This window comes from Rhinopithecus bieti, unplaced genomic scaffold (genome assembly GCF_001698545.2).
Source record: "Rhinopithecus bieti isolate Rb0 unplaced genomic scaffold, ASM169854v2 scaffold_9696, whole genome shotgun sequence".
Lineage (NCBI taxonomy): Eukaryota > Metazoa > Chordata > Mammalia > Primates > Cercopithecidae > Rhinopithecus > Rhinopithecus bieti.
In genome coordinates this window covers 500,321-516,837 of record NW_016806217.1, presented here as the reverse complement: position 1 = coordinate 516,837, position 16,517 = coordinate 500,321, and the positions used below count along the sequence as shown (strand labels likewise).

General features: G+C 35.4%; 1 protein-coding gene across 1 annotated transcript in view; it reads left to right on the top strand.

Moving 5' to 3' along the window:
- The window catches only part of MCTP2 (multiple C2 and transmembrane domain containing 2), a 267,240-nt gene that overhangs the window by 215,520 nt on the left and 35,203 nt on the right, over positions 1–16,517 (top strand). Inside the window, exons 17-18 of the mRNA XM_017875234.1 lie at positions 7,333–7,455; positions 10,098–10,139. Of these exons, the coding sequence (XP_017730723.1) occupies positions 7,333–7,455; positions 10,098–10,139 (165 nt within the window). The remainder of the gene's footprint in view (positions 1–7,332; positions 7,456–10,097; positions 10,140–16,517) is intronic.

The following is a 16,517-nucleotide window of genomic DNA, read 5'->3' as shown; positions in this document are numbered from 1 at the left end:
TCTAGTGAGGATATCTTGCTTATATTTTGTAAATTTTATTCCAAAATACTCTGTTACTTTTGTGGTGCTACTATAAATGGAAATTTTAAAATTTTATTTTTTAATGTTTCGCTGCTAGTATTAATATCTAAAAATGATTTTGATATTTTAATAATAATTTTATATCATGGACTTTGCTGAATTTAATTGTGCTTTCTAGGATTTGCTTTGTAGATTCCTTAGGATTTTCTACATTTAAAAAATTATGTCATCTGCTAAAAAAAAGTTGTACCTTTTTTCTTATATTTACGCCTTTTGTTTCATTGTTTGACTTTATTGTAATGGCTAACACATTCCATTAAATACCGAATAGAAGTAGTGAAAGCAGACATGCTTGCCTAATTTCTAATTTAAGGGGTGCATGCAAGTTTCCCCATTGTAAAATAATTTTGTCTGTTCTAGAACTTGATATAAATGGAATCAAACAGTAGGTACTATTTTGTAGAAGGCTTTTACCACTCATGTGTTTTAAGATTCATGTGGTTGCATGCATGAGTCATTTCTTTTTTAACTTGTGTTTGTCTTTTAATCAACTTCTCAAGGTACAATTTATGTACAATAAACCCCTGCCAAGTATGATCAAATATGGTAGCTATAAAATTTTACAGATGTCCTTGAACAAATTGATGAAATTCCTTCCAGTTATTATTTGTTAAGAGTAGAAGGGTGTTGAATTTTGTCAAATGCTTTTCTGTATCTGTTGAAATAATCACATACCTGTTCTCCTTTATTCTGTCAATATTGTGAATTACATTGATTTTGAATATGAAATCAATTTTCATTCTTGGAACATATTCTACTTGGTTATAATTTAGTTTCATATATTTCTTGATTTAATTGACTACTATTTTCTTGAAGTTTTTTGCATCTAGGTTCGTATTTGGTCATTTGTCTGTATTTTATTTCTTTGTAACAGTTTTGTCAGATTTTGATATTAGGGTAATACTGGCCTCATAAAATAGTTGGTAAGTATTCTTTCCAAAGTGATACTCTTTCTTTTCTCAGTGTTGAATAGAATTCAACAGTGAAATCATTTGCCCCGAAATTTTCTTAGCGAAGACATTTTGATAAATAATTCAACTTATATATTGTTCAGTTCTATTAGGTTTTTTTTTTCCTTTTTTTTCTTTTTTTTTTTTTTTTTTTTTTTTTTGCCACAGTTATTCAGTGTATTTTATCTCTGTCTTTTTTGTTTATAGTGTTTTATTTCATTAATATTTAATGTATTTTTTTGTATTGTTGAATTTTAATTATTTTATATTTACCTCTTTCTTACTCCTCTGTTTCTCTTCTTTTGACTTTTAGATTTCCATTTATCTGTTTACTTTTACAATTTTTCCTCCCTGCCTTTTTTATGTAGTTGCTCTGAGTATTAAGGTGTATGTGTGTATATTTTCCCCTTAACTTTTCACAGTCAGTTTAAGATTAATATTGTATAGCTTCATCTAAAACATAGAAACATTACATGTCATCTAAGTCTAAATGTCCATCTACCTCTAACCTCCTTTATATTAGTTTCCCTGTGTTTCACACCTAAATACATTATACACCTCACCAGGATAATGTTATAAGCTTTACTTTAACCATTTATAAACATTCTGAAAAATAAAAGAAATAATAATATTTTCTGTTTACTTATGTATCTACCACTTCTGATACTTATTTCTTCCTGAAGTTTGCATTTCCATCTGGTATCATTTTTTCCTCACCTTGAAGAATTCCTTTAATATTTAGTGATGTGCAGATATCTACTGATAAAAAATTCTTTTAATTTTCTTGTATCTAAATCTTTAACTTTCATTCTTATAGGATATTTTTACTGGATATCGAATTCTGAGTCTAAAGTTTTCGGTTTTGTTTTCGTTTTGCACTTCAAAAATGCTATTGTATTATCCCCTTGCCTCCATGGGTTCTGATGACAAATCTATGGTGATTCAAGTTGTTGTGTTTATGATAATGTCATTTCTCTCTAGTTTTTATCAACATTTTCTTATTATCTTTATTTTCCAGAAATATGGTGATGCTATTTATCCCCAAAGCTGGATTTCTTTAAATCTACTCCTCTTGAGGTCCTCTGGACTTCTTTAATCTGTACATTTTGTCTTTTCCTAGATTTGAAAAGTATTCAGCCAATTCTTCTTTAAATATTTTTCTACCCATTCTTTTTTTCTGAAATTCCGAATACCCGTGTTAGAATTTTTGAAATTTTGATGGTCTCCAGACCTTCTGTTAATTTTTTTCTATTATCTTCTGTCTTTTATATTTGATGATTTCTCTTGATATCTTTATAGTCGCTGACTTTTTCATTCTTAATTTTGCTACTAAAAATATCCATTGATTTTTTAAATGTTTAATATTGTATTTTTTAGTTGGGCAGTTATTTTTTAATGTTTCCATTTTATGCTTATATTTACTGTTTTACCCATGGTGAGTTTATTTTCCATTGCCTCACTGAGCATGGTTTTTATAGGCGTTTTAAAGTTCATTTCTGATCATTTCAACATAGCGTTCACCCTGGAGTTGATATATTTTGATTGCCTCTTGCTCAAAAATAGATTCCATTTTCTTGACTCTTTGTATGTTGAGTGGTTTTTGTATTGTATCTTAGACATCAGCAGTTCTATGTTGTGGAGACTCTAAATTCTGCTACATTCTTCTAAATATTATATATATATATATATTATATTATATATATATATATATTACTATATTTTTTTTTTTTTAAAGAAAGCATTAATTTTATTTATTAGACTCAAAATGCAAACTTTGTCACATGTCTTATGGTGATAGCTTTGATCTTAGACTGCTTTGAGTGTGCTCTGCATGTATGCCAGCAACTTTAGCGACATTCACATACTGAATTTGGGGTTAACCTTTGCTTACACTCTCCTTTCAGTGTACCTCTGCACTCTCCAGTGGTCTTGGTTGTCCTTGAGTGCATTCCTGTTTCCTCCATTCAGAAGTAATGGTCAAATTTTCATTGGAGTTTTATACAACTGGTACTACCAGAGTTACTGCAGCTGCTCTTGGATCAAAGATACAAACATTTTTAATTAATTCCATGCAGATCTGATCCCTTCTTTCAAAGTTACAACCCTCTTTCTTTCTTTGAAGATGCTCAGATAATTAGGCTTTTTCTAAAATAAAATATTTTTCTAGGGTTTATATTTGCTTTTCCTGAAAGATATGTTTGTTAGGAAATCAGTTCTTTTCTACAGAAATGGGAATTATGCATTGATTTAAAAAATATATCTAAAGGCACTAAGGTCTCACTCTAAAAGGGTTTTAGGTTATTTGAATGTGATATTTAAATTAACTCAATTTTTGTTGTAAAACATTTCTAGGATTGCTTAAGTATTCCTGATAGACGCAAATGCTATGGCAAATGAGGTATTTACCTAAAACAACCATTTCCTTAATACTGGTGGCTGTTCAAGTAATTTTTTCAAAGACATATTTAGTTTTATATTGAAGAAAGTAAATTTAAAATGATGTGTCCTGATTTTTCTCCCTAGCTGTATGTCAGCCTCTTCTTACTTGAAGTTACATTTAGCAATTTAAAATAATAATAAAATCCATTTACCCAGTAGACAGGCATTTAGAAACAACCACCACTTAGTATATAGTTAAAACCCTCAATTCCCAAAAAAAAAAAAACTTAATAGGGAAAGGGAAATAGGTAACAAATAGGAAAACCTCTAGCTTTACCTAATAAAGAAATTACTGTTGGCTCTACTTGTTGCTATGTTTTATTTTTTTAAAAAAGAAACATTTGAAAAGATAGAAAAATATAGGAAAAGATTATATATTTGATATTATAAAATTTTAAATAAAGGAAAGTTGATGGAGCAAGTCACACTGGAGGAAATCAGTGTGGTTTGATTTTTTTTTCATTGATCTAAAAAGTATTTCAAAAATTTCACACTCACACATCAAAAAAAAAGGTTTAGCACTAGGAGAAAGTAACATACAGAATAGAAGAAGGTGAAAGAAAATCATCATGATTTGCAGTTTATATGATTTTCTACATCAGATCTACAAAAGAATGTATTTGCAGTCTCTTACAGCTAATAAGAGGGCTCAGAAAGAATGTGAACAATATATAAAAATTAGTATTTCTGTACCCAGCATTAACCAATTAAATGATAAACTTTAAAATTGTTCCATTGCTGTTTATAATAGTAACTGTTTTAAGTAACTTGGAGTTACTTAAAAAAAAAAAAAAAACATGGAAAATTACTACAGTGAAAATAATAAAATATTTTGAGATACCTGAAAGAAGTTCTGGATGTAGAGAAATAATCATTATGAAATGTCAATATCAAGATACCAATTATCTTTAAATTATAAGGACAATCTCAGTCTTAATTTTTCTGAGTTGTATAGAAATTTATAAATTAATTCTGAAATACATGTGGAAGAGTAAAGGGTGAAAAAATATCCAAGATCATTTTGAGTGTGTAATAAGAGACTTGGCCACTCAGATATTGTATGGTTACTAAATTATAGTTTAAAAATGTTGTCTTGGTAAAATATAGGAAAATATATCAATGGAGAATTGAGAGGGCTCAGAAACAATAGACACACTCATGTAGGAACTTGGTATATTGACAGAAGTAGCAATGTAGGTTAATGAGAAAAATGGGGATCGTTACAGGAATTTAGCTGTAAAAGATGGCTATAAGGAAAAAGTTGACATTGAATTGCCTGAGTTAAAGAAAAAATGAAAACAAAACCAAAATTGAGACAGAATAAAGATCATACACAGTTATCTTTTAGAAGAAAACACAAGGAAATAGCTGTATTAACTCAAGGTAGAATATGATTTCTTAAGTAGAACACTGAACATTAAAGGCACAAATCCTCATGTAAAATACTAATATATTTGATTACATAAAACCGCTATTTCAGCCCATGTTTGCATTGATAAGGGAGTAGAGTCGACAACTTGCAGAGCATTCATTTGAATGGGAACTATATTAGTTAAAATAAATGTACTTGATTTATATATACACCATGGAAAGAACTATAAAACATACTATTGGTTAAAATATTTGCAGAACAATAGGAACATTTTTATTTTGTTTGTTATTCCTAATATATACCTAAGGTGCCCTCAGGTGAGAAAAATTCACGTCAAATTTAGGACAAGGTTGCCTTTAGAAGTGAGAGGAATAGGACTGAGGAAGGCTGACAAAAATAACATGAGTGTCTATGCAAAACATCTTTAAGTATTAGAAAATAAAATACAGGCCGGGCGCGGTGGCTCAAGCCTGTAATCCCAGCACTTTGGGAGGCCGAGACGGGCGGATCACGAGGTCAGGAGATCGAGACCATCCTGGCTAACACGGTGAAACCCCGTCTCTACTAAAATACAAAACTAGCCGGGCGAGGTGGCGGGCGCCTGTAGTCCCAGCTACTCGGGAGGCTGAGGCAGGAGAATGGCGTAAACCCAGGAGGCGGAGCTTGCAGTGAGCTGAGATCCGGCCACTGCACTCCAGTCCGGGCGACAGAGCGAGACTCCGCATCAAAAAAAAAAAAAAAAAAAAAAAGAGAAAATAAAATACAACAACACGGTTTTACCTCAGTGAAGGAGTTTCTCCCAGAAATACAAGATTGCTTCAAATTATGTAATTACAAATACAATACATCACCATATTGATGTCTTTAAATGAAAAGGATAGATCCATCCTTAGAGGATACTGCAAGAACAGTTAGTTAGCTACCAACCATTCTTGATTTTAAAATTATACGCTTGTTAAAATTACTGGACAAATTTTGTTTAAAACATGTTTTATTAGGTTTGTAACAGATCTGAAAGAGTATTTATAAAACATTTCAAAGATATAAAGAATAATGATCACCTATATGTAAATTTTCTGGTATTAAAAATGGTTTGTGTGTGTGTTCTTAATGTGATATTATTTATCACTCGAAGTATTTTCATTAAAGCCAACAATTAAACAGTGATATCCTTCTGAACAGTTTAACAATTTTTTGTAGGAGTAGTGAAATCAAGCAGAAAAAACAAAGTTACAAATAAAAAAGAGGAAACAGAAGAGGATCCTTATTTGTAGATTATGTGACTATATTCTTAGAAACCTCGCAGGAATGAAAGAAACTATTTGATACAGTAAAGAATATTCAGTAAGGCTGCTAATGTTAAAAACATATCTGTAAATTATTTGCTTTTATATGTAAATAATGACAAGTTTGAAAACATCATGGAAGAAGCAATTTTATTTACAATGGGCACCAAAATATAAAAGCAATATATGATAGCCACAAAGAGAAAATTTTAAATGTTAGAAAAGTTTTAGCAATAAAACAGTATTGCTTTTGGAAAGGAAGATTTCATATTTAAGATGCAGTAATTTGCCTTTTCTAAGTTGATATGTTATAGCAGTGACTTTTTCAAGCAGCTTTTACAGACAGCTTTTACAGACTTTTACAGAGAGCTGATAACCACAAATTATCTTATTTCATCTTCTAGACTACCTGTGAGTTTGAAAAGAAAGCGAGACTCAAATTTTGAAGTAATTTACCCAAGATTTCACTTCTGCCTCATAATTAAAAGGTGTTCTCACCTTATTTATCCTAATTAGTGTGTTTCTTGGAGGTAGAACCATCTCGTTTGCATTCATGTCTCTAGTAACCGTTGTAGCATAGGCAGTTGGACTCAGTCTCAAATTCTCACTTGCCTTTCTATGTGAGGAGTCACAAATTTCAGAGATTGACAGAAATTGGGCAGCTAAGAGAATATCTTTTCTGATGTAGACAATGCTAGCCAATCATTTTCTTATGCCCATATAGTCTCAAAATTGGTAGATTTTAAGTATTTTAACAAACGTTTGGAAATCTAAAGTCTTTCTCTGAAATATTTGGATTTTTTCAATATTGGCAGCCAATTGAAAAAGTAATGGCTTTCTCCTGTTCAAATAAACTTCACTTTTGGCCAAATTTGGCCTGTGGCGTGCCTCTTTGCGACCTTGGACTTTTTCCATACTACTTTCCATAAATTCTGGCACACTAAAATCCATGGGCTTTTCAGGTATGAAGCTACTGTATCTGTCTATTCCAGAGCGTGACTAACCAGCTCTTTCTATACTACCAGTTCTAAAACTGAGTTGATCATTGTGTGTGTGTGTGTGTGTGTGTGTACCTGTTTGAAAATGTTTCTGAAAGTGACTAGAGATAGCCCAACTGAATCTCCTTGTGCCAATGCTTAGGAATTTGATTGCTCCCCTAGTGTTTTATCAAGCAGTCATATGTTCTTATTTGTCTTTCAACCAGGTGTTTTTGATCACTGTCTGGAATTTTGAACTATATATGATCCCTTTGGCATTGTTGCTGATCTTTGTCTACAATTTCATCAGACCTGTGAAAGGCAAGGTCAGCAGCATCCAGGACAGCCAGGTAAGCAAGCATTCGAAGTTCTGACATTTGACTGTCGAGAAATGTATTAACAACAAACTACCACCACCACCAAATCATGGCCCAAGTCCATTTCGTTTGAGATGTCAGGCAGCCCTACAAATGCACTTGTTTTGCAGTGGAGGTCTTCTATCACGTGTAGTCTGGAGTCTTCTTTCTGTGGCATCTTATGTTCCTGAGTCTTGGCCTGCTTGAGGGGAGTCTCTGGTTCATGGTTATTATTTCCATGCTGGTAGCACATGTCTGTGTGCTCATATGATTCTCTGTCGAGTTCCTGTGAACAATCTCCTCAATCACTAACGAGACCTTTGCTGGCTCTGTGGGCCGTTGCTGGGCATGCAGAGAGCTCTGCAGGGCTAACTCTGGCCTTTCCATGAAGGTATCTTATGCAGTGTTCTCTCTGGCTTGAAGGCTCAGGAGATTCCCAGAGGCTTGTCAACTCCCAGGGCAATCAGAGAGCGGGTGGGCTTAGACCCGTCTATTTGCAGGTGCCCACATTTGTCTGGAAATTCCCAAACTTCCTGTCTTGTTGAAGAAAGCAAGACCCTTTCTCAAAGACATCTCTCCACATCTACTCATCTCACTTCCACTCTGACTCTCCTGCCCCTGGCCCCCTCACTGCACCCTGTAAGATCTTTTTCTGCTCTGGGTGGCCAGGAACTTGTATTTGTAGGCTTTTTTTTTCTTCTTTAGTGATGTAATCTAGGCATTCCAGATTCAAGAACCAAGTTTTTTAAACAAAAATCTAAAGTCCTGACACTTGATTAATTTCCTTTCTAGATAGATCAACTTCACATTTCGTTTCCCAAGAGTCAATCAAATCCTGACTGTTTTGTTTATTTTCCTTATGTCCTCATAATGAATTTAAGGGAGGTTTCTGGTTTCACTTAGGAAGGAAGGAAAGTGGGAAAAATGAGTACTGTGGCAAAAGGAAAATTTCAAAATTTACTTTCAGGCAATTTCAAAATTCTATTCTGTTTGATTTTAATTATTTAATGCAATAGGCATGAACACATATCAGTGAGAAAATAGAACCAGCTAATAAATGAATGACTTTAATAGATCCATTTAAGGACTAGGTTTCACAGAGTTATAGATAATGGAAATTTTTACTAAGAAACATCTCTAATATCTGTGTTGTCAACTAACATTTTTACAATGTTTATGCAGGTTTTATGTGCACACTGTGTATATCATACATGTTTATAGTATGTGCATATGTGTGCATGTATGTGTGAGCATGTACATATACTGGCATACATGTGTATATTAGTATACCTGTGTGCACATAAGTGCATATGTATGTATAAAGCCTTTATTTATCAAACATTGAAAATAATTAACTAATTTAGTTCTATAATACAACTATGAAAGATGCAGGAACTATTTTCATTTTATGTCTTATGAAACTACAGTGCATATGACAAAGTGATTTGCTTAAAGTCACAAAGCAAAAACTAATGGAACCATGTCCCAAGCTAAAGACTTCTCCTAATTATAGTGTTTTTTTCCCTCCCATAGCCTGTTTTCATTACCTTCCTGTTTATCCACTGGCTTTCATGAGACATGTTTGCTGCCAATTGTGAATAGGTTAGTTCCCCAGATGACCCATGAGTACCACACAAACTGCTGACTGCATCTTGTGAGAATTCTAGAAGGTAGGGCTATATTGGCCCTGAAGAAATTTCTTGATGACTGCTCCATGGTTTTATGGAATGTAGCAGAGTATTCTCTGGATACTTCAGAGTTACTCCTTTTTAAGAGCATGATATTGACAATTCTTTTTACTATTGGAACAATGACATCTGAACAGCATGCCTGACCTTTGCAAGGTTAAGCAGAAATGCAAGTGTTCAAGCTGAAAATAGAACCTGTTGTCTAATACTGAGCTTTCTTTCCAAACTACTGACTCTGTTTTATTATGTACCAACAGATATTAGTTTTTAAACATTGTGGTGCTATGATCAAACTCTGGCCATTAAATAGCCAAGATTTTTACATTAAACAAGCCCATTAGCAGTAGAGCTGGTGCTGTGGCACCTGAGCTAAAACCAGGCACCCTTTAGTCCAGCTCTGAGCCTTGAGTTTCTTTCCCTCACCTGCCCCTTCTAACCCTAAACCCAGAGCAAAAATAATAATGCCACAGAGAAACCTGTAACTTATTCTTAAGATTGATTATATTCAGACTAATGCATTTTATACTGTCTAATGTTTCAGTAATGGCCCCAAAGGGAGACAGCAGTCATTATAGTAACAATGAGCCTAGCACTAGTGAAGTATGGTATTCTCAGCCTTAACGTAGCAGTTGGTTCATTTGTCAGAATAAGAACAACACTGTTTACAGAAAGTACAACTCAGCAATGCATTTTTAAAGCTGGCTGCCTTCAAAGGGCACTGGCCTAATAGTTTTATTTATAGTCAACAGTTTTATGTAGATTATGCTTATTGTTTAGAGTCCTGCCACAGTGTCCCTGAACTTTAAAAGAGTTATTTTTTAAGAGGTTATAATGCATTTCAAAAATATGAATGCTTAAAGTCTGTAGGCAAGCTTTAAAATGTGTCTAATTTGCATTTGTTAATTTCAGTTGATGTTTTTATAAACACGTTGTGGGATTTCCTTTCAGGAGAGCACAGACATAGATGACGAGGAGGATGAAGATGACAAGGTGCGTATGTTCAAGAAAGAACACAAAAAAACACTAGTGTTGTCAACAGATAGCATTCCTCCAGGTCGAATCTCTCTCCCCCCCGCCTTTTTTTTTTTGTATTATAGAGTTACCAGTATAGTAATATTATTGTAACTTTTAAAAGGATATCCATTTTTAAGATTTTTTAAAGTGACGTTGAAAAGGGTAAAATAGAAGGAATAATTGAAATATTATAAAAAGCATAACTATAGGAGGCCTTTTATTGGATGCAAGCCAAGATTAGCCTTCCCCTTCATAGATAAAAGGTAGCCTAGGAAGTCAAAAGTAAATCAAGTGAAATTGCTGTTTCTTTAGGCTCATGTCTGCACTCTGTGGGGTGGTCACCCACTTCCGTGCCTGTCATTTTCCCAGCTGTTCCTGGCAGTGTTTTCAGCTATATGTCTGTGTACATCTGTCCTTTTCCTTCTCCTGGGAGAATCTCTCAAATCTGCTGCTTTTGTTGTCATTACGCTTTCAGACAAACCTTCTGGAATAAAATGAAACAAGTGAAATGCCAAATGAAATGCTACTAGCTTAATGGACTTCCAATCCCCTTAACCTGTGGGTATCTGGGGCGAGGGATGGTAACATGTAGGAGGCTTGTGGAGAGAAAAGGGCAAAAGGGGAAACCTTGAGAGTAAGTATTCCCGTGTAAATGCCCATTGAATAGAAATGTATTCAAAGACACTGGCTCTATGATACAAAGAGCCTTAAAATTAATTGAGTGGACCAGATGGTTTTGCCCATTTGAAGCAAATGGGGTGGATTACAAAGTAAATCTTATTTGTTGTGTTAAGAGGATCATTAATAGCAAAATAATAAAATCAACTATAATACTTTTAAAGGAAAAATGACCTTTTTCAGAAAAGGGGTTTCACAGATGCAAGTTTCTTCTTGATGTCTTCATGTTAGCGGTTTCTGAATGATTAAATCATTGAATATTGTCAAAGGAAAGCTAAGTTAATAAGGTTTATAATGGGATGTTTTACCAAAAAAACAGAAGTATTAATGAAATTATTTTAAACCTGTATGAGGTGATAACTACAAGTCTAGGCCTCCTGTTCTTCAGACTGGCCAGCTATCAGGTGGGGGTTCCCACAACCCCTTTCTTGGATTCAATGAATTTCTAGAATGACTCACAAAATTTAAGGAAATATTTACTTATATTTACTGATTATTACAAAGGACACAACTCAGGAACAGCCAATTAGAAGAAATGCACAGGGCAATGGATGGGGGAATGGGTGTGAAACCTCCACACCCTCCCTCTCTGGGCACACCCTAGAGCACCTCCATGTGTTCACCAACCCAGAAGCTCCCAGAATATGGTATTTTTGTTTCTATGGAGGCTTCATTACATAGGCATAATTGACTAAATCTTTGGGCATTGGTGTTCACGTCAATCTCTGGCCCCTATTCCTTCCCTGCAGGCCAGGGCTGGGGAGGACTGAAAGTTCTAACCTTCTAATCACATGGTTGGTTCCCCTAGCCACCAGCTCCCCCATCATTAGAGGCTTTCCAAAAGTCATCTCATTAACAGAAATTCAGGTGTGGTTGAAAGGGGCTTGTTATGAATAGCAAAAGATGCTCCTCTCACCTTTCTAGCTCGAGCTATTTTAGCAAGTGAGGACAAAACCAAATATTATAGCAAAGATGTTCATATCTCTCTTCTCACTTAGGAAACTCCAGGAATTTTAGGAGCTTTGTGCCAGGAACCAGGGACAAATAACAAACATACATTTCTTATTATATTACAACATCACATTAGGCAAAATTCTAAATATTTATAAACCAGGCCTGGATGAAAGGAAGATTTCTTCCTGTTTGGCCAAGCCTGTTTAAATGAACCACCAGTAGAAGAGGATGTCCTCTACGCTTTAGGAATAACTGTGACCATGTGTCTTTGGCCCATCTAATAAAGGAGAGTATCCAACAAGAAGATGAATGGAAACATGGTATTCAGTGACTGGCAGGCAACAAAATCAGGTCATAGTCAAGACCAGTGGTTGTCAAGGTCTAGTCTACCACTGATGTACTTCAAGAGCTACCTAAAGGTCTGGGGAGACAGCCCTTTGGTCTGTGCTTTAAACCTTTCTGGGCAAGGATGACTGAAGAAGGAGTTGGAATGGCAGCATCCACAGGGATAAGCCTGGGAGCTGTTGCATTCATCTCAGCATGGCCCAACCCATACCAGTTGTGCCCACCTGTCCCACATTGAGGGCACTGGCACTAGGGTTTTCCTCAGTCCCCCCAGGGAAAATTTATTCTTAGCATGTTTTTATTATAGTATTTTAATAGTACTTTTTAATAGACAAGTATAACCATGGTGGTTTTGCTTTCCCAATTTTATATTTCTATGAAATCTTCTAGAGGAATAAATCTAAAATGATATTTTGACTTCTGTTTATGTCTCTCCTGCTTAACACAACCCTTCTATTGTTAGGAAAGACGGGCAAATTTTTCCATCCTTGTCCATCTCTTTTCATTCTTCCTTCTGTAAGGGATTTGTAAACTAAAGGGATCTTCAACTTTCAGACTTTTTGAGTGCACATCCACATATGTATTACAGCACTTGGTTTCTTCTCTGTGTAGATCAGCTTCTACCACTGAGATGTGCTTGTCATAGACCAGGACATACAGTCACCGGGTGACTCCCCATCTTAGTGAGCTGGAAGAAAGGTCTTACCCACTGAGCCCTTCTGGCTTCTGTTGTGTGTTAGACATGACAGACCATGCTTCTGGGAACTGTAACACACTCAGTGAGAAATGAACTGTTTACAAATTATAAACACACAGCCATTTTGTTCAAAACCAGAAGAGGAGAGAAACTCCTTTCTACCCAAACCATCCATCTTGAAGGTGACACTCTTTAATTGCCAGTGCTCCTTCCCTCCAAATACCATCACGGACGACTGTGGAAGATAAAAGCGTGCCGGGGCCTGTTGGCACAACTTCCTTGGGAGATGAATGCTTTGCCATGTTCTGCCTGTCTCTCATGCACAGACCAGGACACTGTCTGGGGTCTGTCATTCTTTTATTGTCTGGAACAGGGATTATTGTAAAATGACATCACTGTAACCCCTTGTTCCTTAGCATTGTGAAAAGTTCGTGGTAGTAACTTGTATTAGAAACCAGATTAGACTTCACAATTTTGCCTTTTCTTTTGTGGACTTTCAGTGGTAACATAGAACTTTCAGGTAACTAGGTTTTTGCCTTTTAGGAGATGAAATGTACAAGCTAAACTTTGAAAAGAGGAAATCCTCCTTTCTAGTACCTGATGGCTTATGTAAGAAATTGCTTGTTACAAGTCTAGTTTTCTAGGGACTCCAGAACAAACAGATAATAGCTAAGTTCAGCCAACAGCAATCAGTTGACATTTCCTATTTGTATTAGTTTCCTATGTGGAATCCTTCCATGTGGACCTTATTTGTATGGATGGATTACAATGAAAATTGCATTAATTTTCTACACAGTAAAGGTCAGTAATTGAAGCATGAACCAAGAAACTATTGTGTAAAATGCTGTATCCCATACTTAGGAAAGGTCATGCAAGACAATAATATCTTGTTTTCATTACAGAAGGTATAAATACTTGCATTAGAGTTTCTTTCTTTTTCCAGCCCAACAATCACTTACATAGAATATTTCAGCATTTTCTATTAACATCAGGAAGAAGGAATCATAAGGGCATGTAATAAAAGAAAAAAACCCCTGCTTAATGCTATCAAAAAGAAACAGTGCTCTAAGGCTTGCATTGTGTGTTGGTTTGTTCATAACTAGGTTGTCAGATATAGGACTTGAATGATCTGTCCTTTTAGGATCATCAATGAAGTCACAATTGCCTGACAGTGTTTATGAAAACAATATGACCCTTTTATGTCAGTTGTAGATGAAAACATATGGACATTTTCCTTTAAGAAAATAAGAAACATCCATTTTTGTTGATTGACTGAGGAGCATATTATAATAGAAGGATGCAAATGGATATTGTATCTATATTTTATTTTCACAAATTAGTTTGTCATTAAAATTTAAGTACAGTTTAAACCATTAATTTCAGTGTTTAAAATGATTTTCCATCCTCTAAATTGATTAGCTAGTCCCTTCCTCATTGCCCAGACAGGGCCTTCTTAGTGGGAGAAGCACATGGCATGTATCTAGAAGGAGTTCTCACTGTGAATTAACCTGTAGAGTCCTTTGGATGATGTGGTTAAGTCCACCGTGCCTCATTCCCTGTGTTTCCTTGTGCCAGAAAGAGAGAGGAGATGATCTATAATATCCTAACCAGAGAAAACTTTTGTTCATGGAGGTCTTCTTACAATCTAATAATAAGAGTAGTTTTGTCTATAATTCATTTGTGCTCTTTTTTTTTTTTTTTTTTTTTTTTTTTTTTTTTTTTCTTTTGAGACAGTCCCGCTCTGTCGCCCAGGCAGGAGTGCAGTGGTGCCATTTCGGCTCAATGCAACCTCTGCCTCCCAAGTTCAAGTGATTCTCATGCCTCACCCTCTGGAGTAGCTGGGACTACAGGCATGGGCCACCATACTGGGCTAATTTTTGCATTAGAGATAGGGTTTTACCATGTTGGCCAGGCTGGTCTGAAACTCCTGGCCTCGTGTGATCCGCCTACCACGGCCTCCCAAAGTTCTGGGATTACAGGCATGAGCCACCATGCCTGGCCTGTTTGTGCTTTCTTCAGAATGTCTAAAACATAGTAAATTGGTTAGATTAGTAATTTTTAAAACTATGACATAAGCAGTGATACTTACAATGATAAAGTGTTGTATTTTAAGAAAATAAAAGCCAGAGAGTATCTTTGAATGGTTAACACTAGTTGCATGTGCACACACTCACCTTCAGGGATATACAATTTATATATAGGGCATATTGTAAAAGACCTGCTTATGGATAATTTTCAGGGGAATAAAGTGTATGGGCATTCTAATTTAAGTCCTTTTAATTTGATTTAATATGGTTTTTAGTGATGAAGTGACTTAATTGCTAACATTTTTATCATACTATCTTTCAAGCCTTTTATAGTGAAGTGAATTCCAGCCAATTCTTAATTATCAGTTTATGCATGTTTTGGATGAGAGGGGGTTGCCTTCCCAATTTCCTGTAGTCCTTTGGCAAATCTACTTGCTCAGATATGCTTTTTAAAAATCAAACTCTCGGCCGGGCGCGGTGGCTCAAGCCTGTAATCCCAGCACTTTAGGAGGCCGAGACAGGCGGATCACAAGGTCAGGAGATCGAGACCATCGTGGCTAACACGGTGAAACCCCGTCTCTACTAAAAAATACAAAAAACTAGCCAGGCGAGGTGGCGGGCACCTGTAGTCCCAGCTACTCGGGAGGCTGAGGCAGGAGAATGGCATAAACCCGGGAGGCGGAGCTTGCAGTGAGCTGAGATCCGGCCGCTGTACTCCAGCCTGGGTGACAGAGCCAGACTCCGTCTCAAAAAAAAGCAATTAAAAAAAAAAATCAAACTCTCATTCTTAAAAATGTTTTGACTTCATAACCTTTAGAAGTCATCCAGAAATAATATTATCGATCTGGCCTTTTTGAACATTATTCAGAGCATCCTTCTTATTATCAAGCTCACTAATATTCCTAGTATAAGTAGATCTTTCTGATTTCTAAGGATTATAGTATGTTATTCTCAAATATTATGAAATGTGATATGCTAGACTCAGTTGGATGAATTACATATCCTTCTCTTAGCGAATGTGCAATTGTCTGACCAAATATCGTCAGAGGCTCTGATTTTTTCATAGTTTATATAGATTGAGTATCCCTATTATAAATACTTGAAATCCAAAATGCCCCAAATTTGGAACTTTTGAACTCTAATTATCAAAGGAAATAATCACTGGAGCATTTTGGATTTCTGATTTTTAAATTAGGGGTGATCAACCAGCATGAAGCATATATTCCCAAATCCCAAAACAATCCACAATCCAGAACACTTCTGGTTCCAAGCATTTTGGATAAAGGATACTAAACCTGTATTGCATCTAGATATTCATTTCGCATTACTTAGAATTGTCACATCATGAGAAGGTAGAAGACATTGGACATTGCATCCTGATTATCCACAAGTGATTGGTTTTCTGAAAATAGTAGCTATGTCTTTTGTATTTAAAAATAAATCCAATTGAGACCATCCTGATCAACATGGTGAAACCCCGTCTCTACTAAAAATACAAAAATTGTATGGGCATGGTGGCACACACCTGTAGTCCCAGCTACTCAGGAGGCTGAGGCAGGAGAATTGCTTGAACCAGGAGGCGGAGGTTGGAGTGAGCTGAGATCATGCCACTGCACTCCAGCCTGGTGACAGTGAGACTTCATCTCAAAATAA